The following is a 22,161-nucleotide window of genomic DNA, read 5'->3' as shown; positions in this document are numbered from 1 at the left end:
TCATATACTCAAAGTTACAGATAAGATTAGCTTTTTGGATAAGCACCTGTATATTTATCAAACAAAATTCTCACAATAAGTGGGCTTTGCATTTAGTGGTATCAAATCCAGGCACTACAGATGCTTCACACGAGTTATATGCAGATTTCAAGCATAAATCTGATTTCAATCAGTTTGAGTTCATACCCTGAATTTCAATGGGAATGGACAGAGCAGCACACTGACTTGTGCTGAAGATGAATATCTTCTCTGTCTAGTTTACTATTTAAGTCCCCGATATGGGGAAAAAAAAGTGTTTTGGACTTTAACAGGACTGAATATCTTCATTCTTGTTTGCTTTCTCTTTCTGTGTGTTTTTCAGTCTGAGGAATCCAGGTCATACACATTTCCTGAAAGCTGCAAATTGTACCTGTAACTGTAATTATAATTAACTCTTTAGATTGCCTGCAGTTAAGAAGGTGAAGAACTGATGAAGGTGCTAATTGGTTTCTGTGTAACAATGTTTTTTTCCCAATAACTTTTACTTGTAGTCTCATTAAAAGCATTTTGGGGGAAGTGAAGGGTGTTTGAAATAGTATGTTGTGAACAATCATCATAAAAAAAAAAAAAAAAAAAAAAAGCATACAAAATATGAAGCAGCAATACTACCAGAATATTAGCAGAAAATAATTGTTCAACTTTGTATATCTTTAACTGATAAATTTCCAAAATTAAATATTGATTTTTAAAATGTAGTCTGTTGGAGCAGATCACGCTTACTTTCACAGAGAAGAGACCCAAGCCAGAGGTCTGAGAATTGAACTCCTGTAAGCTTCAGGAGTTCTGGAAATTCAAACCTATAGTTACAAACCATATCTTTGGATTGATTTCGTTGTGCTTTCTCTCTGTCAAAATTATCAGGTACTCCAACTTCCACTTTTATTGTGAAAATGACCATTAATTTAGCTCTGCTAGAGCCCGCATCCACATGAAAGGAACTTTCAATAGGCTGCATCCATTGCTTATGTTTTCAAATCATAATATCTCCATAGTCTCTCCCTTCACAAGAATAAATAAAAGAGATGCAGCAAAGCAATAAAGGGAAAATCAAGGATAAAAGAAATAATTTGCAATCATAGTAAAGTCAAAGCATCGTGCTACATCTTTGTTTTTCAGATAACCCAAAACATCTTCAAAGTTAAAGGCAGGACAAATATCCATAGCAACAAATTGCATTTGCTGCACCTGCTGGCAAGTGCCATGGCTGTGTATGTGAATACCAAAGTAAACCCCACTGCTGCAAACAAGCACAGAGCCCGACTGGAGGGGTGTCCTTGAGCACTTCTGTGCTGCCAGGATGCTTCCATTCTGCGAACAAAGCTCAGACTTCATTATATATATTTTTTTTTTTATAAATACGCTGTGCTTTCTTTCACATTATTTTTGACACCAAAAGTATTCTTCAATAATTTCCTTAAAGAAACATTGTTGTCCTTCCTCAGCCCATGATAAGTTCAAAATCTTGGCAAAGAGATGGAGAGCTGGCAGATGGAAATTTCTGCCTCTTGATCATTTGACTATACCATTTTTCCCTCCTTTTCCTTAATGCATCTCTCCCTTCCTCTCTTCTGTTTGATGTAGGTTATATGTAACTTGGGACAGGCATTACCTCATATTATTTAGTTGTGCAGTGTATAGTGCAAAGGGCTTCCAGTCCTTGACTGGAGTTTCTTCACGCTACCCCCATACTGATATTAATACATCAGTTGGGGTTTATCATTACTTTTAGCAACACCCCTCTATTATAAAGCACTGACCCAAGCAGTTTGTTTCACTGCAGACTGAATACAACTTGCTGAGTCCAAACAGCACTCCTATTAGCCATTTAGCAGTGTGCTGTATTTAAAGTGTTGATAAAAGCAGGAATGATATTCTGCAGGTGGAGCTCCTGCTTGAGGATATTGCACAAACAGAACATACTTGCTTTGTATGCATCACATATTGTACTTAATTTGAATTTCTTTATGAAACAAGTCATTCAGTGCCAGTGGCTGATGACATTACAAACTCCCCTCTACGTGATTTAGTGTAATTTGATTACAATGGTAACGTGCTTCTGTTCCCGTTTCTCAGGTCTATATACAGAGCTCAGAGATGCAGAAAGAGGACCAGGTTTGATGCATATAGAGAAAAACAATAAGCAGAAATAGAGAATGTTTTAAATGTTAATCATTCCCTTTCTGAGTCATATAAGCCTTGCCAGGGATTGCACATAGATATATGATACTATTTAAAGCACAGCACTTTGATAATCAAACAGCATCATTAGTGAACAGATCCTCCTCTTTTTAAAATCTATGACATTTGAGTTTGTCCAAAATAATTTGCCAAACATTAAAGAAGCATTTCAACAAAATTATCATCTGTGTGATCTGTCATGATTCTGAAGTATTTTTTAGTGATTTTCAGTCATTCCTTTCTAATAAAGAAAGCAACACTCCTTGGGCAGATGTCAAAATTAATATTTGGATATGCTCGTTTCCAGTATATTCATGGCCACCACCTCACACCACATGTGAAATGCATTTCTGTTTCCTCTTGCTCGAATCTGCCAGTCCACACTGCAAGGCATTGTTTGCCCTGCTGCAACTGGGGCAGGGAGCAGGCAGCAGGGCAGGTGGGCACAGGGCGGGCATGGCGATGGCTGTGTTTGCTCTTCAGCTCAGCACCTGCCCTGTCCTCCCCTTCAGCAAGAAAACAGAGAAATCCCTTCAGACACATAGCACCGAGATGCCCAGGGGCAGGCAACAGAGGAAGCACGGGGCCATCAGTGTCAATCCGTGCTCCTTCCCCCCCACTCCTCACAGGAAGGTTGCACATTGTGCTCTGGGGATGAGGCTTGGGAGCATGTCTCTGCTGGTTAATCTTCCCTTTTCCTACCCAGTTTCCACGGAGCCATTCACAATACATTTATTGCCATTGCTATCCAGCCATTGTATTTCACCGTGTGTGTATGTCAGGGCAGAGAAAGTTCAGCAGCTGAGCAGGGGGGTTAAGGTCATTGCTAGTCATGGTGGGGCTGACATTTCCTGTGGTTATATCCCTCTGCCTTTTGCAGTCATAGTCAGCCATGCTGCCATAAACTGGAATGATTCAGGCCCCATGGCCTCTTACTGTTGCAGCTTAAATTCCACTAAAAATAGTAATAATAAGAGAAACTGGTGACATTTAAGCAGAAGTCTGGGTGGAGTATCAGCAAGGTTAGAAGAGAACAAACAAAAGATTATCTGTCCTTTGAAACATCCACCTTCTTGCCAATTCAAATATTGACCGGCTGCAGAATAGGAAAATCACTGCTTGCAGTAGCACAGAAATGGCTGAGTTTGCTTCAGAGATAACCCCTACAGCAAAAAATGGTGTTTGGAGGCTTCCAACAAAGGCTGTGGACTCCAAAGGAGACAAAAGGCATGTGTGCACTGAGGAGGTGGCTATCTCTGGGATGCTGTTTCAGTGTAAAATCTGGGTGGAGATGATAGACCTCGCCCCCAGGCTGCTCTGTGACATTCAGATGTGTGCAGTGGTGATACCAGCCCCCAGCTGCTTGCTTCAGGGTGCTGTGAAATGGATTGGGGAGCTCATCTTCCTGCAAAAAGGCCTCATGCATTTGGGGTATAGCTCCCAGGGGTCAGTTCCTGACCTGTCATGGCACAAGAGAGCCACAACAAGCATGTGGTGTTGCATGGGGCTGGAAGGGCAATAGGATGGGAGGAAAAGGGAAGAAAAGGCCAGGTAGGGGCAAGACCTGAAGCACCATGATGCCAATCCTTAGCACTTCACAACACCAAGTCATGGTCTTAGTATAACTGGTCTGTGGAAAGTGTGCCCAGAATCATCTCTTGTGGTTTCAGGCATTAAAAGTAGTGCTGATCAGGACTCCATCTGTTTGGGGTAGATTTAGTGTGATGAGTGGTGTTTTGCTTTGCCTTTTATATAACCTTTTGTTTTCATTGTGATTCTTTGGTACTTTGTGGCAGAAAAGCGTCAAGATATGTTTTTCTGCCCGAGATTTTGCATGTTCACTTTCTAATGCTAGAAGGCCTGTAGAGATCAGTACTGAGAACAATGAAAAACTAGAATCTGGTCCCTCTCCCACTATTAATTAAAGCTTTTTTCCCATGCTGAACAAACAGATTAGGCCTTGCCACAGCCCTCAGAGGTATTATTACCACCCTTCAAGGGAGGAGGGCAGAGGAAGCCAAGGAGGATTGTAATTTGCTTCAGGTGAGTCAGACGAAGGGACGTGAAATCAAAAAGAGAGTAGAAAGGGCCCAGTCCTGAATCATATGCTCCTGTCAGAGCTGCTTCCAGTAATGTGCCCGGCCACACCAGCAATGCTGGCACAGCCCGGCCTCCCCACATGGTTACCGGCACATCTCAGGGGGTCGGGTGAGCCTGGCTGAGGGGCTTCTGCTCCTCTGTCCCCAGTCTCTGTGCCTTGATATGCCTCTTCACGTGGCCTTTGAGATCATATTTGGGACGCTAGATGTGGTTCAATGGTATTTTTGACTGAAATAAAGGGTAAAATGAGAATTTATTGAGGAGCATCCTGAAACCTACTCTCTCTATATATAGGTTAATTAAGGGCATCACACTAAATGATCGCCGTGGTCCCTTCTAGCTTTAAAACTATGAACAGATAGCTTCTCTACATAAAGTTTAAGCATTTTCCTACTCTTTCCCTCCTAAAAATTACTCGTTTGCTTCTCCTTCTGAACCCTTCACCCACTTACACATGCCTCAGCTCCTACATGGAGAATCGTGCTTCTCGCTTTGCACGGACTTCTCCCGGTCATTCCCTGGTTCCCAAAGCAGATGAAGCACAGCAGAGCAGCACCAGGCCCCCAGGCGGTGTCAAACGGCTGTGGGGACCAGGTTAAATGGAAAATCTGACTCGGGCCACCCCTGCAGGTCGCGGCTCTCAGCCGTGCCATCTGCCGGCAGCTGTCCCCTCCGAGGAACGAGGTCTGCTTGCACCATCTAGTGGCTTGCTCAGACCGAGCTGAGATGCTGCAGGCAGCCCGAGTCACCGGCAAGCAGAGCCTGGGTGATAAAAATACAGAGGAGGCACCTGTGGTTGCATATAACTGTACGTGGAGATAGGAAATACAAAAGGCATACCTACCTACATTAGTATCATAAAAGTTCTGAATCATAAATTATTTTTTTTCTCACTTTTTATTACATATTATTATCATTAAAGACACTCACACATGTATCCCACCCAAATAAAAAGAAAAAATAAAAATAAAATAAATAAAATAAAATAAAATAAAATAAAATAAAATAAAATAAAATAAAATAAAATAAAATATGCCAGAATCCATATGAAAGAAATTGGTAAGGAAGGTTCTTCCACTATAACACACACACACACACACACACACACACACACACAAAAAAAAAAAAAAAAAAAAAAAAAAAAAAAAGTATTCCAACCTCATTTCCAAGGGCTGAGATTATGGAGATCAGACCATAATCATTATCACACATCCTTGTTTTGTAGCTGATGAAGGAAAGCTTTGCTTTCCTGCAAAGGGGGGTTGAGAAGTGAAAGTGATGTTAGAGAAAGAGATGATTTTACTGAGTGAAGAATGGAAGGAAAAGGATATTTCTAATAAATATGTTGAAAAGAAGGAAAAGATCATTTTCCATAAGTACATTAGTGTTATTTTTCAGTGGCAACCATAATACTGAAAAATATCATCCAAACCAAGATAGCTTTTGTTTGTATTTTCTTAAGCGTTTACAGAGGTGAATCCCTCCAAGCCTTTAACTCTTCTTATTTCTTCAGGCTTCACAAGCCAAAGTCTAAGCCTTCAGCTGTACTGAGATAGGGAAAGCATGACCTGGCAGAGGCATGTGACGGTGCCCAGCAATAAATCATTATTCAACAGGCCCTGACACCAGGAGAGCCACTGGTCTCTGGGACTGACCTCCTCTTCCCCTCCTTTCTTTCCTCTTGCCCTCCCTGGGGCTGGGAGCAGATATGTTAGCTAAGATCCCCTGAGTTCCGCACTAAGCAGGAATGAAACACAGGCTTTGCAAGATGAAGTATCTCTGGTGAAGGCCTGGGAGCCCAGAGCTGGCAGCCTACCCAAGCCCTGTGGGTAGGCAACCTCAGGCATGCCTCTTCACTCCTCCGCATCCCTCCTCTCCCTGTTTCATAAAATAATGGCAATTTCTTATCTTTGAGGGAGGCTTAGAAATATACTCATGGAGTACAAAGCATTACTCCTATGCTGTATATGAAATACACTATTATTGCTGGGTGCTATTTTGCAGTTGATGAGTTTCTCTATTAATGTGGCGATGGGTGCTGAGGCAGCACAGAGCTGGGAGTCACCAGGAATCCTCTGCATGCACAGTTACAGAGAAAAGGGGCAATTAAAGACCGTATCCATAGGCCATACTGAGTCAATACTTCCCTCTTCCCTTGATGGCATTGTCTTTGAAACGCAGGAAGGCATTCCCAAGACTTTGGCAGTGCAACTAAAACGGTGGGAGGTGCATTATTCAGGGATAGGGTCACTTTTAAGGATTTTGTTTTTCCTTTGAAGACAGTGAGAGCTTTGCAAGCTATGTCAGTCACCCAGGTGTGGGAGCTTACCTGCTTGTTGCTTCCATCCATGGTCTCTGGTACCAGAGCAGAGCTGACACTGGAAAAAAAATAGTTCCTCACTCATTGTTGTTATGTGTGGACTCAGGATGGTTACTTTTCAGTACATATGAGTCTATTTATTTTATAAGTTAGGCACGTGACCTGCTAAACAGTCTGGGCTGTCTTCAGCTTGGACAGTAACCTCCAGGTGCTCTTTTCTCTTCACCGCTATTGCCAGGACCAACAGAGCACAACCTCTGTCCTAAGGGTTTATAAACTAGGGACTGGGAGATCCATCTCCCACAGAGATGGATAAGGATCGTGTACCCACAAGGATAGCACAATGATAAATAATTAGAAGACATCCTTATTTTCTTCAGAGGAAAGACCTGCAAAGGCCTCTCCCAATTCAGCATACTCCTGCCTAATTTTGACAAATGTATCAGCGAGCAAGCCAGCCAGGCTCTGCACTGCAATATGCCTTCTCCCCTGAGGATCTGTCAGTCTCCCTTGATCTCCTCTCACCAGATAACAAGCATCTGAGTGTGGCTGCTCCCCTGACTGATCTTTCTGCACCTGTTCCAGCTTGGTTTTCAAGGCAGCTCCTGTCTATGAACAAGCCATGCTCATGGACTCAGGACATCGATTCTCCTACTATTAATCTCATAAATTTGGTAATGTATAATATGACCATGGCAACTTCTACATAAGTGCTTGTTTTACATACATATTTTCTGGTCCAGTTTCATAAAATGTGCTTGATGATTTGCAATTTTGCAAGTGTATCACATTTCTCTTTCTCCACTCTGGAGAGGGGAAATACATCTTATTCACTCTGTGTTTTTCAGATTCTTGCTCTGTTTAATTACCCTGCTTTCCCATCTTTCCAGCCAGCTGCAAGAACCTTGACCAAGAGCTATTTGGATCATTTCTGAATGCTAAATTAACAATTGCAGACTGACAGACTGATGCTTTTCCCAGTATTCAGAGGAGTGACCTAGCAGGCTTATGCAGGGATGACAACAGGTATTCATAAATACCAGCACTCAAAAAACAAATGCATTGAGCAGTCAGACACTGACTGATCGATGGGTCAGGTCAAGTGCCCATGAGCTGGACTGCAGCTGGTGGGGTAAAGTAGCTGAGCTGAAACAGGACAGCAGGGCAGTGCACACCCCGTACTTGCCATGAAATTTCACTGCATTGCATGAGGCTCCTGCATTCACGGGTCTTATTTCACTGAGTTTCTTCCTTTTTGAAATACACCGCAGCTGCTCCGCAGATCTACTCAATCACCCGGTGACACATATTTGTAAACTAGCCATGAAGATTTTTTCTTTCTTGCCTAGCCAGCACGGGCAGGAAGTGATAAGGTCTGCTTTGGTTACAATGAGGGATGCATGCTGCAGCAGGCGTGTGGCTAGAAACCTTGGATAACGGATGGTAACTTAAGGTCCTTATCTAAGATGCTCTGAGGAACTGCCATAATAAAAATAATAAACAGCAGCAATAATAATTATTAACAGAATTCAAGGAGTCTGACTCTAATCCCATGCTGGGTTTAATAATTTAATGATTCTGCTGACTTCGACAGATCTGCTTCTGATTTAAACTGCTGAAAGTGAAATCAGAACCAGGGCCCAGATCTTTTGTCTGCCTTATAATTAAGCTATTCTGAGAGGTTGTATAGCTCCTTGATGATGCTATTCAGACTAAAAACCAAGTGAAATTTTTCTGATCTAAGAAGCTTTTACTAAAGTCAACCACTTCAAATCTGGAGCAGGAGACTGGAGGTTTTTACAGACTCCCCAATGTTTTTGTTTATTTGTTTCTATGACACCTTTTTCCAAATAACAGAAATGCTGAGAAGAGTTCCTGACTTGATTTCATGTTTCCATCAATAAAAGCTTGCAAATGAAAAAAATACATGTATCTGATTTTCAAAACACTGGGCTTAGATTAAGCTCTAGGGTTGGGCAAAATGTTTATTTGAACATAATTCCTAAAATCTATTTTAAAATTGCCTGCAGATTGAGTTTAATGACTTCCTTAATTGCTATGTTTATGGCATTGTTAATATTTGTGCTTCTGTTTCCCTATTCTCTTTTAGTGGAGGATGAGGCTGACAGAGGAAATGCTTCTCTAAGGATGAAGCGAATGTCTGCCCCTGGACCCATGTCCCATGTCCCAGGAATGCCTGAGGAACTGAGGGCACGTTGGGACACCGATGGGAGCTGAGACGGGGAGCTCTGCCAAAATACAATGACAAAACATGGCCACAGGAAAAATAATTGCTAACCACAACAGTGCTTGGTGGAGGGATAAAATACGTCTTAATGTTTTTCTATTTTTGACCAAAAAAAGCTTGGGTTTATTTCAACGAGATGTTTGCTTGTTTGAGGCATCTGTGATCACATCCTGACTGTGGATCACTGCTGGCAGGGAAGAAAAATGCCACCCCTTGATGAGTGCAAGAAGAGCAAGCAACAACTGCCAGCAGTTTAGCTGGTTTGTGTATAAAAGCTTTGCATGAGATGGCAGTTTAGGCATGAAACAGCTCTTCTAAAACCAGGATCAGAGGGATTAATGGCAACACATACTCTATTTGTCCCTTGTTTCCAAATCTTTCACTAAAGGTACTGTGAGCTTTGCCATGGATTTCCAGAAGATCAGAACTCAGCCCTCTGCTGCTTAGGTAGCATTTAGAAGTAGCTTTTCTATAAAGTAAAAACATGTCTACATACCAGTCCTTAATCTCTTTAAGCACAAAGTTTATTTGTTTCATCAGCAAAGCAAATTGCTGTAAAAACCACTTAGCAGCATGAACTCTGTTGCACAGCAGATTGAAAAGCAGTGCTGCCAGTGGTCAAACCACTGCACAAGCACACACTTTTTCTTTACAGACCCAGACAGCAAATCTAACTTCTTAGTGCAGCAAATCATGTCTTGTTCTTAAACTCTGAGGGAAGTTCATAAACCCTCTTTTTTTGTTGTTTTTATTTTATTTTATTTTATTTTATTTTATTTTATTTTATTTTATTTTATTTTATTTTATTTTATTTTATTTTATTTTATTTTATTTTCATTTTTATTTTTATTCTTCCCAGTAACTACAAAGCTATCTCAAGACTATTTAAAGTGTTTGAGAAACATCTTTTAACTATAATGCCATGTATTAATTTGTAGATTATACCAGCTCTTCTCCTGGGAAAGACTGAAGAATATGGTCTCAAACCTGGAGAAAGACAGTGCCATTTCATCAGCAGAATGCCACAACGTGTCACCATGTCTGTGTAAGAAGCTGGAGCTACAAAAACAGCACAGGGGGGTCACAAGGAGCTTTATTCTTTCAGGTCCTTCTGTCCTTACTCAGGTGAAGGACTCATCCCAGGGAGATATTAAAGATAAAATTGCTAAAACCTTTTTTAAAGCCCTCTTTTGTCCATCAGCATTAAGCAATTGAGCCCAAAGTCTTCCTACACATCCAGGCTTGCTTTGAAAACATTTTGTGAAAATGCTGCTATGACATTTGCCCAACAAAAAATTCAAAACATGTATTTACCTCAACATTTGTTTAAATGTCAGCAGAAGTTTTCATGCAGGCATCAGCCAGTCTCGTTCTCCAGGAAACTGAGCAGCCCTGTGCTTTTGGCTGGCAAGTCCATTTGGAAAGCTATCCATTAAACATCAGTGAGGACTATTCAATGCTCTCCTGTGACTGCAGACTGGCAGATGAGAGAATGACAGCCTAAAACCAAGTGTAATGTCAGGCTGGTGGGCAGGATGTCTCCCCCCAACTGCATGCTGAAAGCCCCAAACTCATAAATTCTTTTACTGGCAACAGCTTTTATTCCTTGCCACAAGAAAAGTATAAGTGGCAAAATTGTGGAACACGAGTGCCCTATACCTACAGTCAGAGACCCAAACCTTGCCTGCTTCTCAAACTTTTTGTCACAACAGCAAACAGGCAGATTTCCCCTCCCGGGCACTGATCAGAGAGCACGATGACAGTCTGCATCGTAGGGTAGGTCAAACAACTCCCTTCCAGCACAGCAGTGATTTTATATATATATATATATATATATGGCAATTCTGTATGCTGATTTGTGGTATCTTCCCTTTATGTTTTCCTGTTCACACACGACCTGTGGAAGCTGATAATGTAATGAGTCAGTGTTGTTAGACAACATCGTTACCCTGATTTCTCATCACTAGATGCTTAACACAGCAATTTATTTTTCACTGTCGAACATCTCTACTCTTTCCGTTTCACTGTCAAACCTCTCTGCTCTTCCCTTCTTGCTTTGTTTCTCCTTGTTTGCTTGCCGATTTCCTTCCATTTCCTCTGGACTGTGATACAACCTGAAAATGTGTAGACATGAAGTTTTGTGCCTCATACACAAGCCTGAAACAGACTGAACTAACCTCAAAAGAACTAGATTTTATCTTCTGAGAGACTGAATTTTTAACAAAAAAAAAAAAAAAGGCTCAAGTTCACATGCCAAGCTGTGAGTGCACATGCCAACTAACATTTGTCCAAGCACTTCCCAAAACTCCCTAACGAGTACCACGTGCAGGCAGCCGGCTATTGGCACGCACACGTAATGCACTCACAGACTTCATTGTCCATGAAGCTTTGCACTTAGACCTTGGGCCCTTATCCCAAAAATATTGGCCTGATATATGAGAGGGCTGTTGTCTCTGAGCAGCTATTACTTGCTATGAGTGATGTAGCAAATTCCTAGTATTTCTGTCACCATCTGTGCTGATGCACTTTAACAAATGTAATTGAAATTTATCCGGTGCAACTTGATCCCCCTTGCTCTGTGTGTAATGCAGGATATCGCTTGGGATGGCTTGAGAAATAGGTTTCTTAGCATGTATGTGTGTGACAGGTAAGGAAGAAAAGGGAAGGGTAACCTTAAATACTTAATTTAGGTGCTTTTTATAGATAATAGTAAAGAAGAAAAAAAAAAAAGAAAAGAAAAAGAAAAAAAATAAGAAGAAAATACAAGAAGATATAAGAGAATACAAGAAATAAAAGATAAGAAAATATAATAATTAAAAAATAATAAAAAAATAAAAATTACTCAGTTTGTGAAAACCCAGGAAAAGAATGAGACCCATCACTCTGGACTCAGAGAACACTCATATTGCATGCAACAGCCACACATGCTATGTTTGATGCACCCTGGGGTCTGGAAATGAGGATCACAAGGTATGCTGGGAACCTGGAAGCAAAGGGGACTGCAGGGACTCCTCTCAGCTGGAGTCTCAGCCTTTGCCTCTGCTGAGGCTGCCGTCACGCATGCTATTAGCATTCATTATATGAGAGTGTTTGTGTGATGTGGGTGCATCTCCACCTGGAACGAGTTGAAAAAGCATAAAGGCCATCAAAGTGCTATCAGATGTTATTAACGTTTAGCCCACTAAAATCTGGACCACATCTGAACTACTGGCTCACAGATGACAAGTTCTCCATCCCATGAAGAATTTCCTGAGTCCTCAGGCATATTGCTCATGTGAGAGATGCTTCTGAATGGCTTACTGTTCTTTAAATGAACAAGCAAAAAAAGAAGGGAAATATTTCTGGTGGTTTCATTGACAGCTTTTTGATTCAGTCCCTGCATCTTCCTTCTGCTGCTGTTTTCTCTCTCAAGAGGCTTCCTTGCACGAAATCCTCTCCTCCCTGTGGCTGTGGGTGATGAGACTTGTCCTCCAAATACTGTGCCAACCATGCTGATCTTCAAAAAGATCTTGGACCATGCACAAATGTTCCTCAGGCCACCACTGTATTTTCAGTACTTCTCAGGCACCTTTTCATCATACTCATGGTTATACAGAAAATGGCTCCTTCTACCTTTGCTGTCATTTTCTCCCTCCAACCCTTCTGCCCAAATGTTTTCTGCTTCTTCCACTCATTCCTCCATCCCTCCCTCTATAATCCCCACACCAGGAATGCCCTCCTTTTCTCTCCTAAGTGCTCGTGACAGCTGCCATCTTGGCCCAATCAGGAGTGATTGATCCAGCATCCTTCAGCACCAAGTGCATTTGATCTGTGAAGCTCTCCAGCTGGGCTTGTAATAACTTATATCCTTTGTGGGTTATACATCAAGCAACTCTTTCCCCATCAGTCACGTCTTTCCTGATAGAAAAGTCCTTCCATGAAGCCCTTCACTACTAATCCACCATCTCATGTGGCACGTGGTGGAAAAAGTTATTATGAAAAGCAGTATTTTGTATTGCTTTGATGCAAGCCAAGCTGATTTCCATGTCAATTTGTTCAAAAAAATAACTTATTGGGGAAAAGACTGTGAATTCTTGTGGAATTCAGACCATGATAAGAGCAGTCAACTCATAAATATTTATGCCTGAGGCTCACTAAATGAGCCACTGCTCACTACTTTGTCTCATTTTCATTAACTCTGTTGCTTTATTTACTGAGCTAGATTCAGAGCTAAACAGACTGATCTGGTGCTATCAATGTCAGAACAATGCTGCTGCATACTCTGTCATCTGGGAATCTGCTTTCTGACTCTGATAGAAAGAAAATTAGGGACAGATATTCCTGGTTGTGTGGGAGCAATGTTTCATTGCACCTGCAAAGACAACATCAATACCTTTTAATGCCTGACTTTTGGGTGTGTGTTCAGCTCTCCACCCTTCTTTAGGTCCCTGACATAGGACAAATGACCGTGTTATGTTTGCTGCAGGTTGGTTGTCTTGGAAATCACATTTTTCTTGTGACGTGCTTTGCATAAACAGAGGGTGTTTGTTCAGAAACTCTTGGGAACTGATTTGTCTACCTCACACACCTATGTGAGACTCCAGAAAATATACTTACTGAATATGTTGTGGGGTAAATAACAATCCACTTCAATGCACTGCAGGCACTGAAATTAGGTCAGAACACAACCAAGAAGCCCAATATCTATCTCAGAGATACCAGGTCACAGAGAAAGAACGGAAGGACAGAAAAGGCTGTAGAGATATTTCTTCAGACTCTGCCAGTTTGGGTCTCAGATATTATTGAGCTAGAAGTGTTATCTTTGTATTTAATTGTTTTTCAAGTTATTCTTTCATGAATTTACTCCATCTCCCATTGATCTAATGAGAACATTTAATTGCCACATCCTCTCATGACAAGTAATATCTATGGCTTAATTATATGTTGTGTGAAGTGCCATTTACTTCTCTTTTTGTTTCTTTTCTTAAACTCGCCACGTGCTAGGTTCATTTGGCAACCCTAGATCTCATAATGAAAGATGTATAATAATCTTTCAGTCATTCCCTATTTCCCTCCTCCATGCCCTCTTTGTTCGGAGTGTTGCACACCTCTCTTGTGCTTCCTCACCTCTTTCCAGACTAGTGGGCTACTCTACACCTCTCATAAGGAAGTTGTCCCATATCTTTGTTCATCCCTTTCCCTAGCCTATGGACTTTTTCTAATTTTCTTATACCCTTTGGGAGGTGAAGGACCAGAGCTGCACATTGTATTTGAGAGGCAGGAACATCATGATCTTACAGAGGGCCGTGGTGATGTGATTTGTTCTCTCTACTTCTATAAAATAGTCTCTTATCCCCCACAAGTGACATGTTCTGTGTTAAGTAAAGCAGTTTACTGCCATCCCTTGGCCATAATGAGAATGATTTTATTCATGACCCTTTTTGCTAGTCCAGCCAAACTTCCGTAAGTCCTTAAAGTAAATGTGATGGTATGAAGGTATGGCATCTATGAGAAATCTTTAGGGGCCAGACTCTGGATTAATCCTTTGGCATAAAAGAGATCTCACTGATATGGGAGAGACTAGTTCTTTGACATAAAGACCAGTTCTTACTGATGCTGGCAGTGTTAGGCGTATCACAAGGAAAAACCCTGGGGAGCAGGAAGTGCAGTCCTCTGATCCAAAGCCCATTAAATAATATGAAACTTCTCATTGATTTCTGAGAACTTTGGCACAGGTCCAAAGTCCTACACTGATTTAAATCCAAAAAACATAAAATGAGGTAATATGAGTGTAGTCTGAACGGAAGGACTTTGTACACGATGTCAAAGTCAGGGCAAACATTAAAAAAGTCAACCAGGGTTTTTTCCAACTGCTATCTTCTTTATTGTTGTCCTTATAATGTACTTTTCTATGCAGTCTCATTCATTATATATATTGCATATCACCAGTTCTTAATCACAGCTAGTTAGTGACAACAAGGACAATACATGTTACTGTTCACAGTGACTGTAACAGAGTTAGGATGTCATGTAAATATTCTGAACATCTCATCTTCGAATGGCAAACTTGCTATGGAAAACAATGTACATTCTCTCACAATCAAGCATGCTGTAATATCTAATGATGTCATTCACATTCCATGTGCATGCATATAATTTACATGCTAAGAGGCAGTTAGTTAAAGTCAGTGGTTTCTTTTATAGACTGTCTATATTTTTTTGACATTAAAAATGATGGTTGATAGCTTGATTCAAATTATGAACAATATAAGCAAAATCTTGAAAAATGTTATTCCCAGAGTTCTGTGCTTCATTACAGAATCCTTACCACATCCCGGAGAAATTGGTAGACTTCTCTTTCTATGAGTGGGTGAAGGGACCCACAGAAGCAACCACGACGGACCAGCAGCTGGGTTCACACTTCTTCTCCCCAGCTCTCTCTGATGATGAATCCTGTTACCACAGCATGTGCTCGCAGTTCAGCACTGACAGCCATGACCCAGCTGTCCCTGGCTGCAGGCAGGGTGCCAGGACGAGACAGGAATCTGGGCTCTGCATGGAGAAGTGCTAAAAAAAATCCCCAGTTGGCTTGTTGTGGGAGAGAGGACAGGAAGCCTGCTGAAAGTCAGAGCTTTGCAAAAGGTGCTGGGGAGCGCTGGCAGGGAGAGCTTTCTGCTCTTTCATCATGCATTATCGGCTTTTATTATTTAGGAGATGGGACCCTTGTGGGAAAGTACTCCCTGGAGATGCCTACACCAAGTGTCTCCTGAGGCACCCAACCAGTTTACAGCAGATTGGCACGGGAAATTAGAAGAAAATGTGCCTCCTGCAAGCCCAAGGCAGGGAGTAGAAACACACAGGAACAGTTTCATCATATTGCAGTGGCAAATGCATGAGTGAGGAAGAAATGACTACGCCTATTTTGGATATAACTTCTTTGGATATACCTTCTTTGATGGCATCTTTTTCTCTCCACAAAATGAAATCACCTTTTTGTATAAGACAATTAAGCGGTCCTGGCCCAGCTTAAAAGCAATGAAGACAATTTCCATTCCGATAATAATATAGAGGGAGAAAAACAAGAAAAACTTGGGATGTTCCAGTTGTGTATCTCCAAACCCAATAGTTGTCAAGGTGATAAAGCAGAAATAAAAGGCTTCCTGAAAATCCAAACTGGTTTCCCAGTTTGGAAGAATGGCAGCTGCACAGGAGATGTACACAAAGATAACCAGCACCATTAACACTATGGGCACATCTAATTTTTCTAACTCTTTTCCTATTTTGTCAAAATTCTCAATTACTCTGGACATTGTTTTTCCCCTGTCTAGTTCAGGACATGAGCTCCATCTCTCTATGCTTTTACTTCTTGATGGCTTTTTGTATTCATTTTCTCTGGCAATTAACAGCTCAAAAATTTCGGCATTGCGATATTGGACTGGCTTTCTTTTAACAGCTGACTGTTTTTTCAGCATTTCCACAATATTCAAGGGTTCATTTGCGGCTACTTTAGACAGCACTCTATCCCCTCTGTTACATGTGGATCCAGAACAGAGTTTAAAGGCTAGAAGTTTTGACTGTAGCTTTCTGAATTCGTTGTAAGACTTGGACAAGACAGTCGCAAGGATGTCTCCCATGTCTGTCAGGACCAAGAACATCAAAGGGATGCCAAATAAAGCATACAACATGCAGAGATATTTTCCAGTCCTTGTCACAGGATAGGTATTGCCATAGCCTTGAACAAAAAGAGAGAGAGAAGGGAGAAAGGGAGAGAGAGAGAACGTTATTTATTACACCTGTACTGGACTTTTTACTGACACCAATTTTAATGAGCTGGTTTTTAGTCCAGAGCATACAGTCCTTTTGGGCTTTGCTTGGAAGTTGTTCAAATTTCTGCCTTGCAGCCTGGTTACTGATGCAGGCACCTGCCCTCTCCAGGCATGTGGAGGTTTGAAATTTGCAAGTTCTGTTGACTTAACTCTTCCAACCACACTTGAGTGGGCTCTTTGACTTACCTGACTCTTAACAAGAGGCCATTTAGGGAGAAGAAGCAAGAATTTGGAGCAAGTCCATGACCAGGGTCCAGTCCATGCCCTGCTGGAGACCAGGAAGATTTCCTTACCTGGAAAGGTAGGAAAGGTCCAGAGGAGGAGACAGCAGGAGAGGTCCTGCTTTTCTTTGCCCAAACTGCTTATCATGAATGGTAAGCTAGTAGTGTAATTTGAAATTGTTCCTAGTTCATCAGATCTAGCTCTAATGGCATGCCTTGTATTGACATTTTATTTGTACTGGCTTCATAGTTCTACGAGGCTCTTACATGTACACAGAAAAACAAAGGATCAAGTGAGGAAACATCTGTTTATCACATGAGGAAATACATGCTTATCCCAGAGTACTAAAGTTTACAAATATCAATTACAACACATAGGAAAGTACTACCAGCCACACGGCCTTTGCGATCCATAAAATGGCAGAAGATGTACCCTCTCCCTAAATTCAACTTGGGTATTTAATTTTTCTTCCCCTAACAGTTGGATGTGAATGTCAGTTTGTAAATTAGTGCTTTTCCCTTACAGTGGGAGAAAACAACTACATTACATTAATTTATTAGTTTAGCAACCATTTTTCTTCTCATCTTCCAGAAAGACATACAGCATTTCTTCTCCCCCTTCAAGCACATTGTTCTTTTATAGGTGACCTCCCAGGCCAGGTACTCAGCCTGTGAGGTTATCAGCTGGGAAGCTGAAGTGTGGTTTTCTTCCTATCCTCCAACCATTCACTAATGGTCTGAATCCAGCCTTGGCCTCTGCTTTGCTGTGGGGCACTGGCAGACTATTTATTCTCTGTCACTCTGTTCCCCACTGTTTTATCGGGAATGTTAACACTGCTGAAATGACCGGGGAAGATTAATTCTAGTAGTTATTGCACTGAGTGACTTCTCAATTCTCATACATTAGAAACACCTCATGCAGTTCTGACCACCAATCTCTAGCCTGGATGCTCATTTCTGCTAGATAATTAAAGGGAGCCAGGTGGACTCTCACCTGAAGTGATTTACCAATTCCTAATACTGCAGATAACAAACCCACCACAATAGAAACAGCCATCTCTTAACAAGAAATAATCCAGGCTTCCCACCGGTCCCAAAATGCAGCTCAAAACCTGAAGATGCTGTGTTGATGTTCACTGCTATGAAGACCAAAAATAATGTAGTTTAGAAATTTTAGAAATAAATGGATCACTTGGGTCAGTGTGTATGGAAATATCTCTACAGTCCCATGTAAATGCAGGTGGGTAAGTATTTCTAGGCAAGAAGTCTTCAACAATATGTTTTCCACCTGTTTGTTGAAGTCAAAGCTTTCTGGTAAGAGGTACTTCGAAATGTTCCTGGCTGTTGTGTTTGTAGTAAGAAATATTTACTGGGAGGAAGATTCAAGTCTGTATCTCCAGCATGTGTCTGAACTCTTAAGCTATTCAAATATGCCTGTGGAATAGAAAATGTGTCATTATCTCCCCGAGACAGAAGCACTCTAGCATGTAGCACTGAGTGAAGCACACTCTACGAGAGCCAGCTGTACTGGGGCTGCAGGACGCTACTTGAAGGCAGCCACCAAAGTCATCAAAGACTGAGGTTCAAGCCTCTGCAGTGACTGAGCCAGCAAGCCCTATGTGCTCCAGTGAACTCATTAACTCTCTCCTTATTCCTTGTGTAGAATAATCAGGTTTTATTTTGCATTAAGATTTTATTTTGCATACCTGTGCTGGGATCTTTTATATGTCTTAATGCAGTGGAGAAACGTCTTTACAATTTGATACAATGCTGTGGGACTATTTATCATCCAGCCTTAATGCTGACAAAATATTCAGACAATGTCTGTATTCGCCAGCATTTAAGAAAGATTAGCAAAAGGACAAGAGTAACTTTGGAAATGAGCATGAGGAGTTGTATTTAGCAATACAGTGCAAGCCAAAACCGTAACAGATGTTTGTGTTTGATCTAGGTCATGCTTTGAAATATGAAGGCAGAAGGAAAAATTTCAGAGGTGTGATTTAAGCAGCTCTGTGTGCTGTTAGCCCAGAGAACTGTGAACAACAACAACACGGTCAATTATAGATCCAGAGGTTTACAAAGCAGCGTTAGACATAAACAACAGGGAAGCAATTTAAAAACAATATACGCATAATGAATTGCCTCTTTCAGTAAAGAAAACATTACCCAGCATAGCACATAATAGCGGCAGGAATAAGGTTTGATTGAAAAATTGAGCTTTCTTTCATTTCAATATAATAGTTCTGTGCGTATGTCATATATGAGCATGTGCTACAGTATGCATGCAATGCTGCTGCTAATCAGCACATACCATCGTTATTGCCTAAATTCTGACTTGTCCCTGGGGCTCAGCTACACCTCTGCCACACATGTTTGCAGCACCCCTCGCAGACCCATTATCAACACTCAGGAGAAAAAATCAGGAAGATTTGGAGATTCTTTTTCTTTATTATTATTATTATTATTATTATTATTATTATTATTATTATTATTAATCTAATTCCCTGGAAGAAATACATTAGAGAAATCAGTGTGGCATTTGGTTCTGTAGGTGTTACTTTACCTCCAGACTTACCCACAGTGGTGAATACTGTGCAGCAGAAGAAGAGAGACCCAAAGAAATTCCATATATCTTTTGGGTTGACAAACCAGTCTCGTTTAGCTGCGTTGAGCAGTGCGTGGATTTCTTTTTTAAATGACTCCTCATTTTCCGTCATGTTATCTGTTACAGTAACAGCAGAAGATGCACTGAGAGTTTGCAGACGCCCAGTCGGGGAGCAGCCTAAGTTTATTATCCCAGGGAATTTTACTCCAGCTAAGCATTTTCTCCTAGTCCTTTAGAAAATAAAAAGATTCACCTCACACACCCCATTGAAAAAATCAAGTGTGTCCACTGGCTCATTGTGCTAGCACAGCTTCCCAAGCAAAAGTCCAAGCCCACGTATGAACCCCATCACAGATCCAGGAGGGTTTCAAGCCCATCTCCTCCACTCTACCCCTCCACCAGCACAAGTGGGTCTGGGGAACAGCACCACGCCTGCCTGCATTGAGCATCCCATCGCCAGAGGGATGCCCAGGTAGGGATGCTTGGAGCTGGGACAAGGAAGCAGGGAGAGACTTTCTGAGACAGAGAACCCAGCCCCCCAGCAGGCAGAGGGAAACAGCACGGAAATCTCAGCTGCTCCAGGACCTTAGGGAACTAGGGCAAAAAGGGACAACACAAGCACATCACAAAAAGTCTTTTAAGCATTTACAGGCAGGAGCTGAGGGACCAAGGAAGCTTACAGTCAAAATCACAGTTAAGGAAGAGAAGCAGGCAACAGCAGTCATCAGCTAAGCACAGAGGAAATCCCATTTTCAGGCTCAGCTATTATTACTTTGAAGAATGTCTTCAAAAGCCAAAAATCTCATTCAGAAAGCAAAGGAGTAACTCTGTGTACAATTAAGTTATTTTGCTATTCTGGTACATACCTGTTAAATTTCTGGAGATGTACCACAGATCCTGCAGAAAATTTCTATATTCTTCACTTAAATTTACCTTCCGGTTACCTTCAATGTGGGAAAACATGAGAGCCCCAAGAAAAGCGTAGATCACGAGAGACAGAATGAAGCAGGCATGTGGAAATACTGCCCAAAATATTTTTTTGCATGCCCTTTTACCTCGCAGAGGCTGTGATGTTGATGCCATCTTTTTTTTTTTTTTTTTGGTTTTGTGGGGAAGATAGCTTTTAGAGACAAGGAGGAGGTTGTGAAACCTTTTGCATCCTAGAAAAGCTTCTCCCGTGAAAACAGGGATTGTTCTGCCTCAGGCTTTCAGATCACATGTCTTATAAGTGAAGATTGCACTACAGTCCCAATGGAAAAGGAGCACAACTCATCAAGCCTTGAAATATTTCTCAGTTGACAATATGACCCTGTATCCCTGAACCATTACTGCCCAGACACTGCTACAATGCATGTGGATCACCAGCTCCCATGGGTCTCTCATAGGGCCAACTCATTTTTAAGGTTTCCTTTTCTGAACTACAGTTTCTCACAGGTACAGAAGACACATATTTCCAGCTCCTCAGAGGAAAAATGCACACTGTGAGTGACAGATTTCTATAAAGATTTCTCCCAGAAGTGAATATGGAAATTTAAAATTAATCTAAAAAAAAAGAGTGGGTGCTGATTGCTGTTGCCTCTGGGCAGAGCATAGAACAATTACATTATCTGTCAGATGGCTTAAGAACCTCTTCCTATACCGTGTAAGATTTGCAGGGGGAGTCTTCTGAATTTTAAGGATTTTTCTCAAAAAAAAAAAAAAAAAAAAAAAAAAAAAAAAAAGAGGAGAAAAGAAAAAAGAGAACTAAGAAAGTTTTTGGTCAGTTCTCATGCAACTAAAATCTTCCCATTAATTCGATTTCCCACTCACCTTGGTAAGTAAGAACTGACATTCATTTCAGGGTTAGTGATCCTTTCAAACTGTATCCAACATTAAAAATAGTTTTTTTCCTTTCATCCATCACTCTAAAACACTTAGAGCAATGAACAGCATCACTGTCTTTGATAATGCTAATAGAAGTAGTAAGGGGAGTTGGACTTTACTGAAAAAGCTGTTAAATATTTAATTAAAAATGGAGACAGCCTTGCCCAGCCAAGACCTACTGAGACATTTGCAAGCTAAACTTCCACTCTATGAAGAAATACTACATGGTTGTAGTGATTTCTTCTGGGTCAAACTCTCAGCAAATTGGATCACAAGATATCACATGCTTGTTAGTATGGCAGCCTCCACTACAGAAAAGAGGCTTTCAGGGCTAAGACAAAAATAAGCCTCTGTGCTTGCTACTTTTCTGGTTTTCTGATTATTTGACCCAGTAGTGCTTTTTTTTTTTTTTTTTTACAATACGTTCATAAATCTTATTGCAATTTATTTTTTTTCACTGTCCTGAAACACAGGGTTGAAAACTGTTAATGTTGATACTTAATGAAAAGCAACAGGACTTTCTGGGAGGCTGCACTTCAAGACAGTGTGCTCAGATTTGGTGCCATGGCCAGAGGAACAAGAGACACGGAGCAGCCAGTGGAGTGGGTGACAGAGCGAGGTGGTGGTGGGCAGGGTACCCCATGCTGGAAGGACAAGGCTGGCTTGTCTGGTAAAGTTTTATACACAGTGGGCAACAGTGATGTACAAGTTGGCAGAGGTTACTTGGATTTCTACAGATGTTTTGACAAAGTCCCTTGGTCTCAGAAAGGGCTTATTAAAAC

At 41.2% G+C, this 22,161-nt stretch overlaps 1 protein-coding gene across 1 annotated transcript; it reads right to left on the bottom strand.

Moving 5' to 3' along the window:
• Positions 1 to 14,724: 14,724 nt before the first annotated feature.
• Positions 14,725 to 20,759, bottom strand: KCNK18 (potassium two pore domain channel subfamily K member 18). The gene is made up of 3 exons (XM_032191660.1): positions 20,383 to 20,759; positions 19,487 to 19,633; positions 14,725 to 16,596 (listed from the first exon to the last, which is right to left on the bottom strand). The coding sequence occupies exons 1-3, from the start codon at positions 20,597 to 20,599 to the stop codon at positions 15,782 to 15,784; spliced, it is 1,179 nt and encodes a 392-aa protein (XP_032047551.1). The 5' UTR covers positions 20,600 to 20,759; the 3' UTR covers positions 14,725 to 15,781.
• Between the last annotated feature and the right edge of the window lie 1,402 nt (positions 20,760 to 22,161).

This window comes from Aythya fuligula, chromosome 7 (assembly GCF_009819795.1).
Source record: "Aythya fuligula isolate bAytFul2 chromosome 7, bAytFul2.pri, whole genome shotgun sequence".
NCBI lineage: Eukaryota > Metazoa > Chordata > Aves > Anseriformes > Anatidae > Aythya > Aythya fuligula.
The sequence above is the reverse complement of the archived record's forward strand: the minus strand, read 5'-3'. Positions and strand labels throughout refer to the sequence as shown.

Excerpts from the sequence above, each read along its gene's own strand:
- KCNK18 (XM_032191660.1), bottom strand. The coding sequence starts at position 20,599 with ATGGCATCAACATCACAGCCTCTGCGAGGTAAAAGGGCATGCAAAAAA. Across the intron at positions 19,634-20,382 it reads CATCTCCAGAAATTTAACAG|ATAACATGACGGAAAATGAG; the intron begins GTATGTACCAGA and ends TTACTGTAACAG. Across the intron at positions 16,597-19,486 it reads CACAGTATTCACCACTGTGG|GCTATGGCAATACCTATCCT; the intron begins GTAAGTCTGGAG and ends TTTTTGTTCAAG.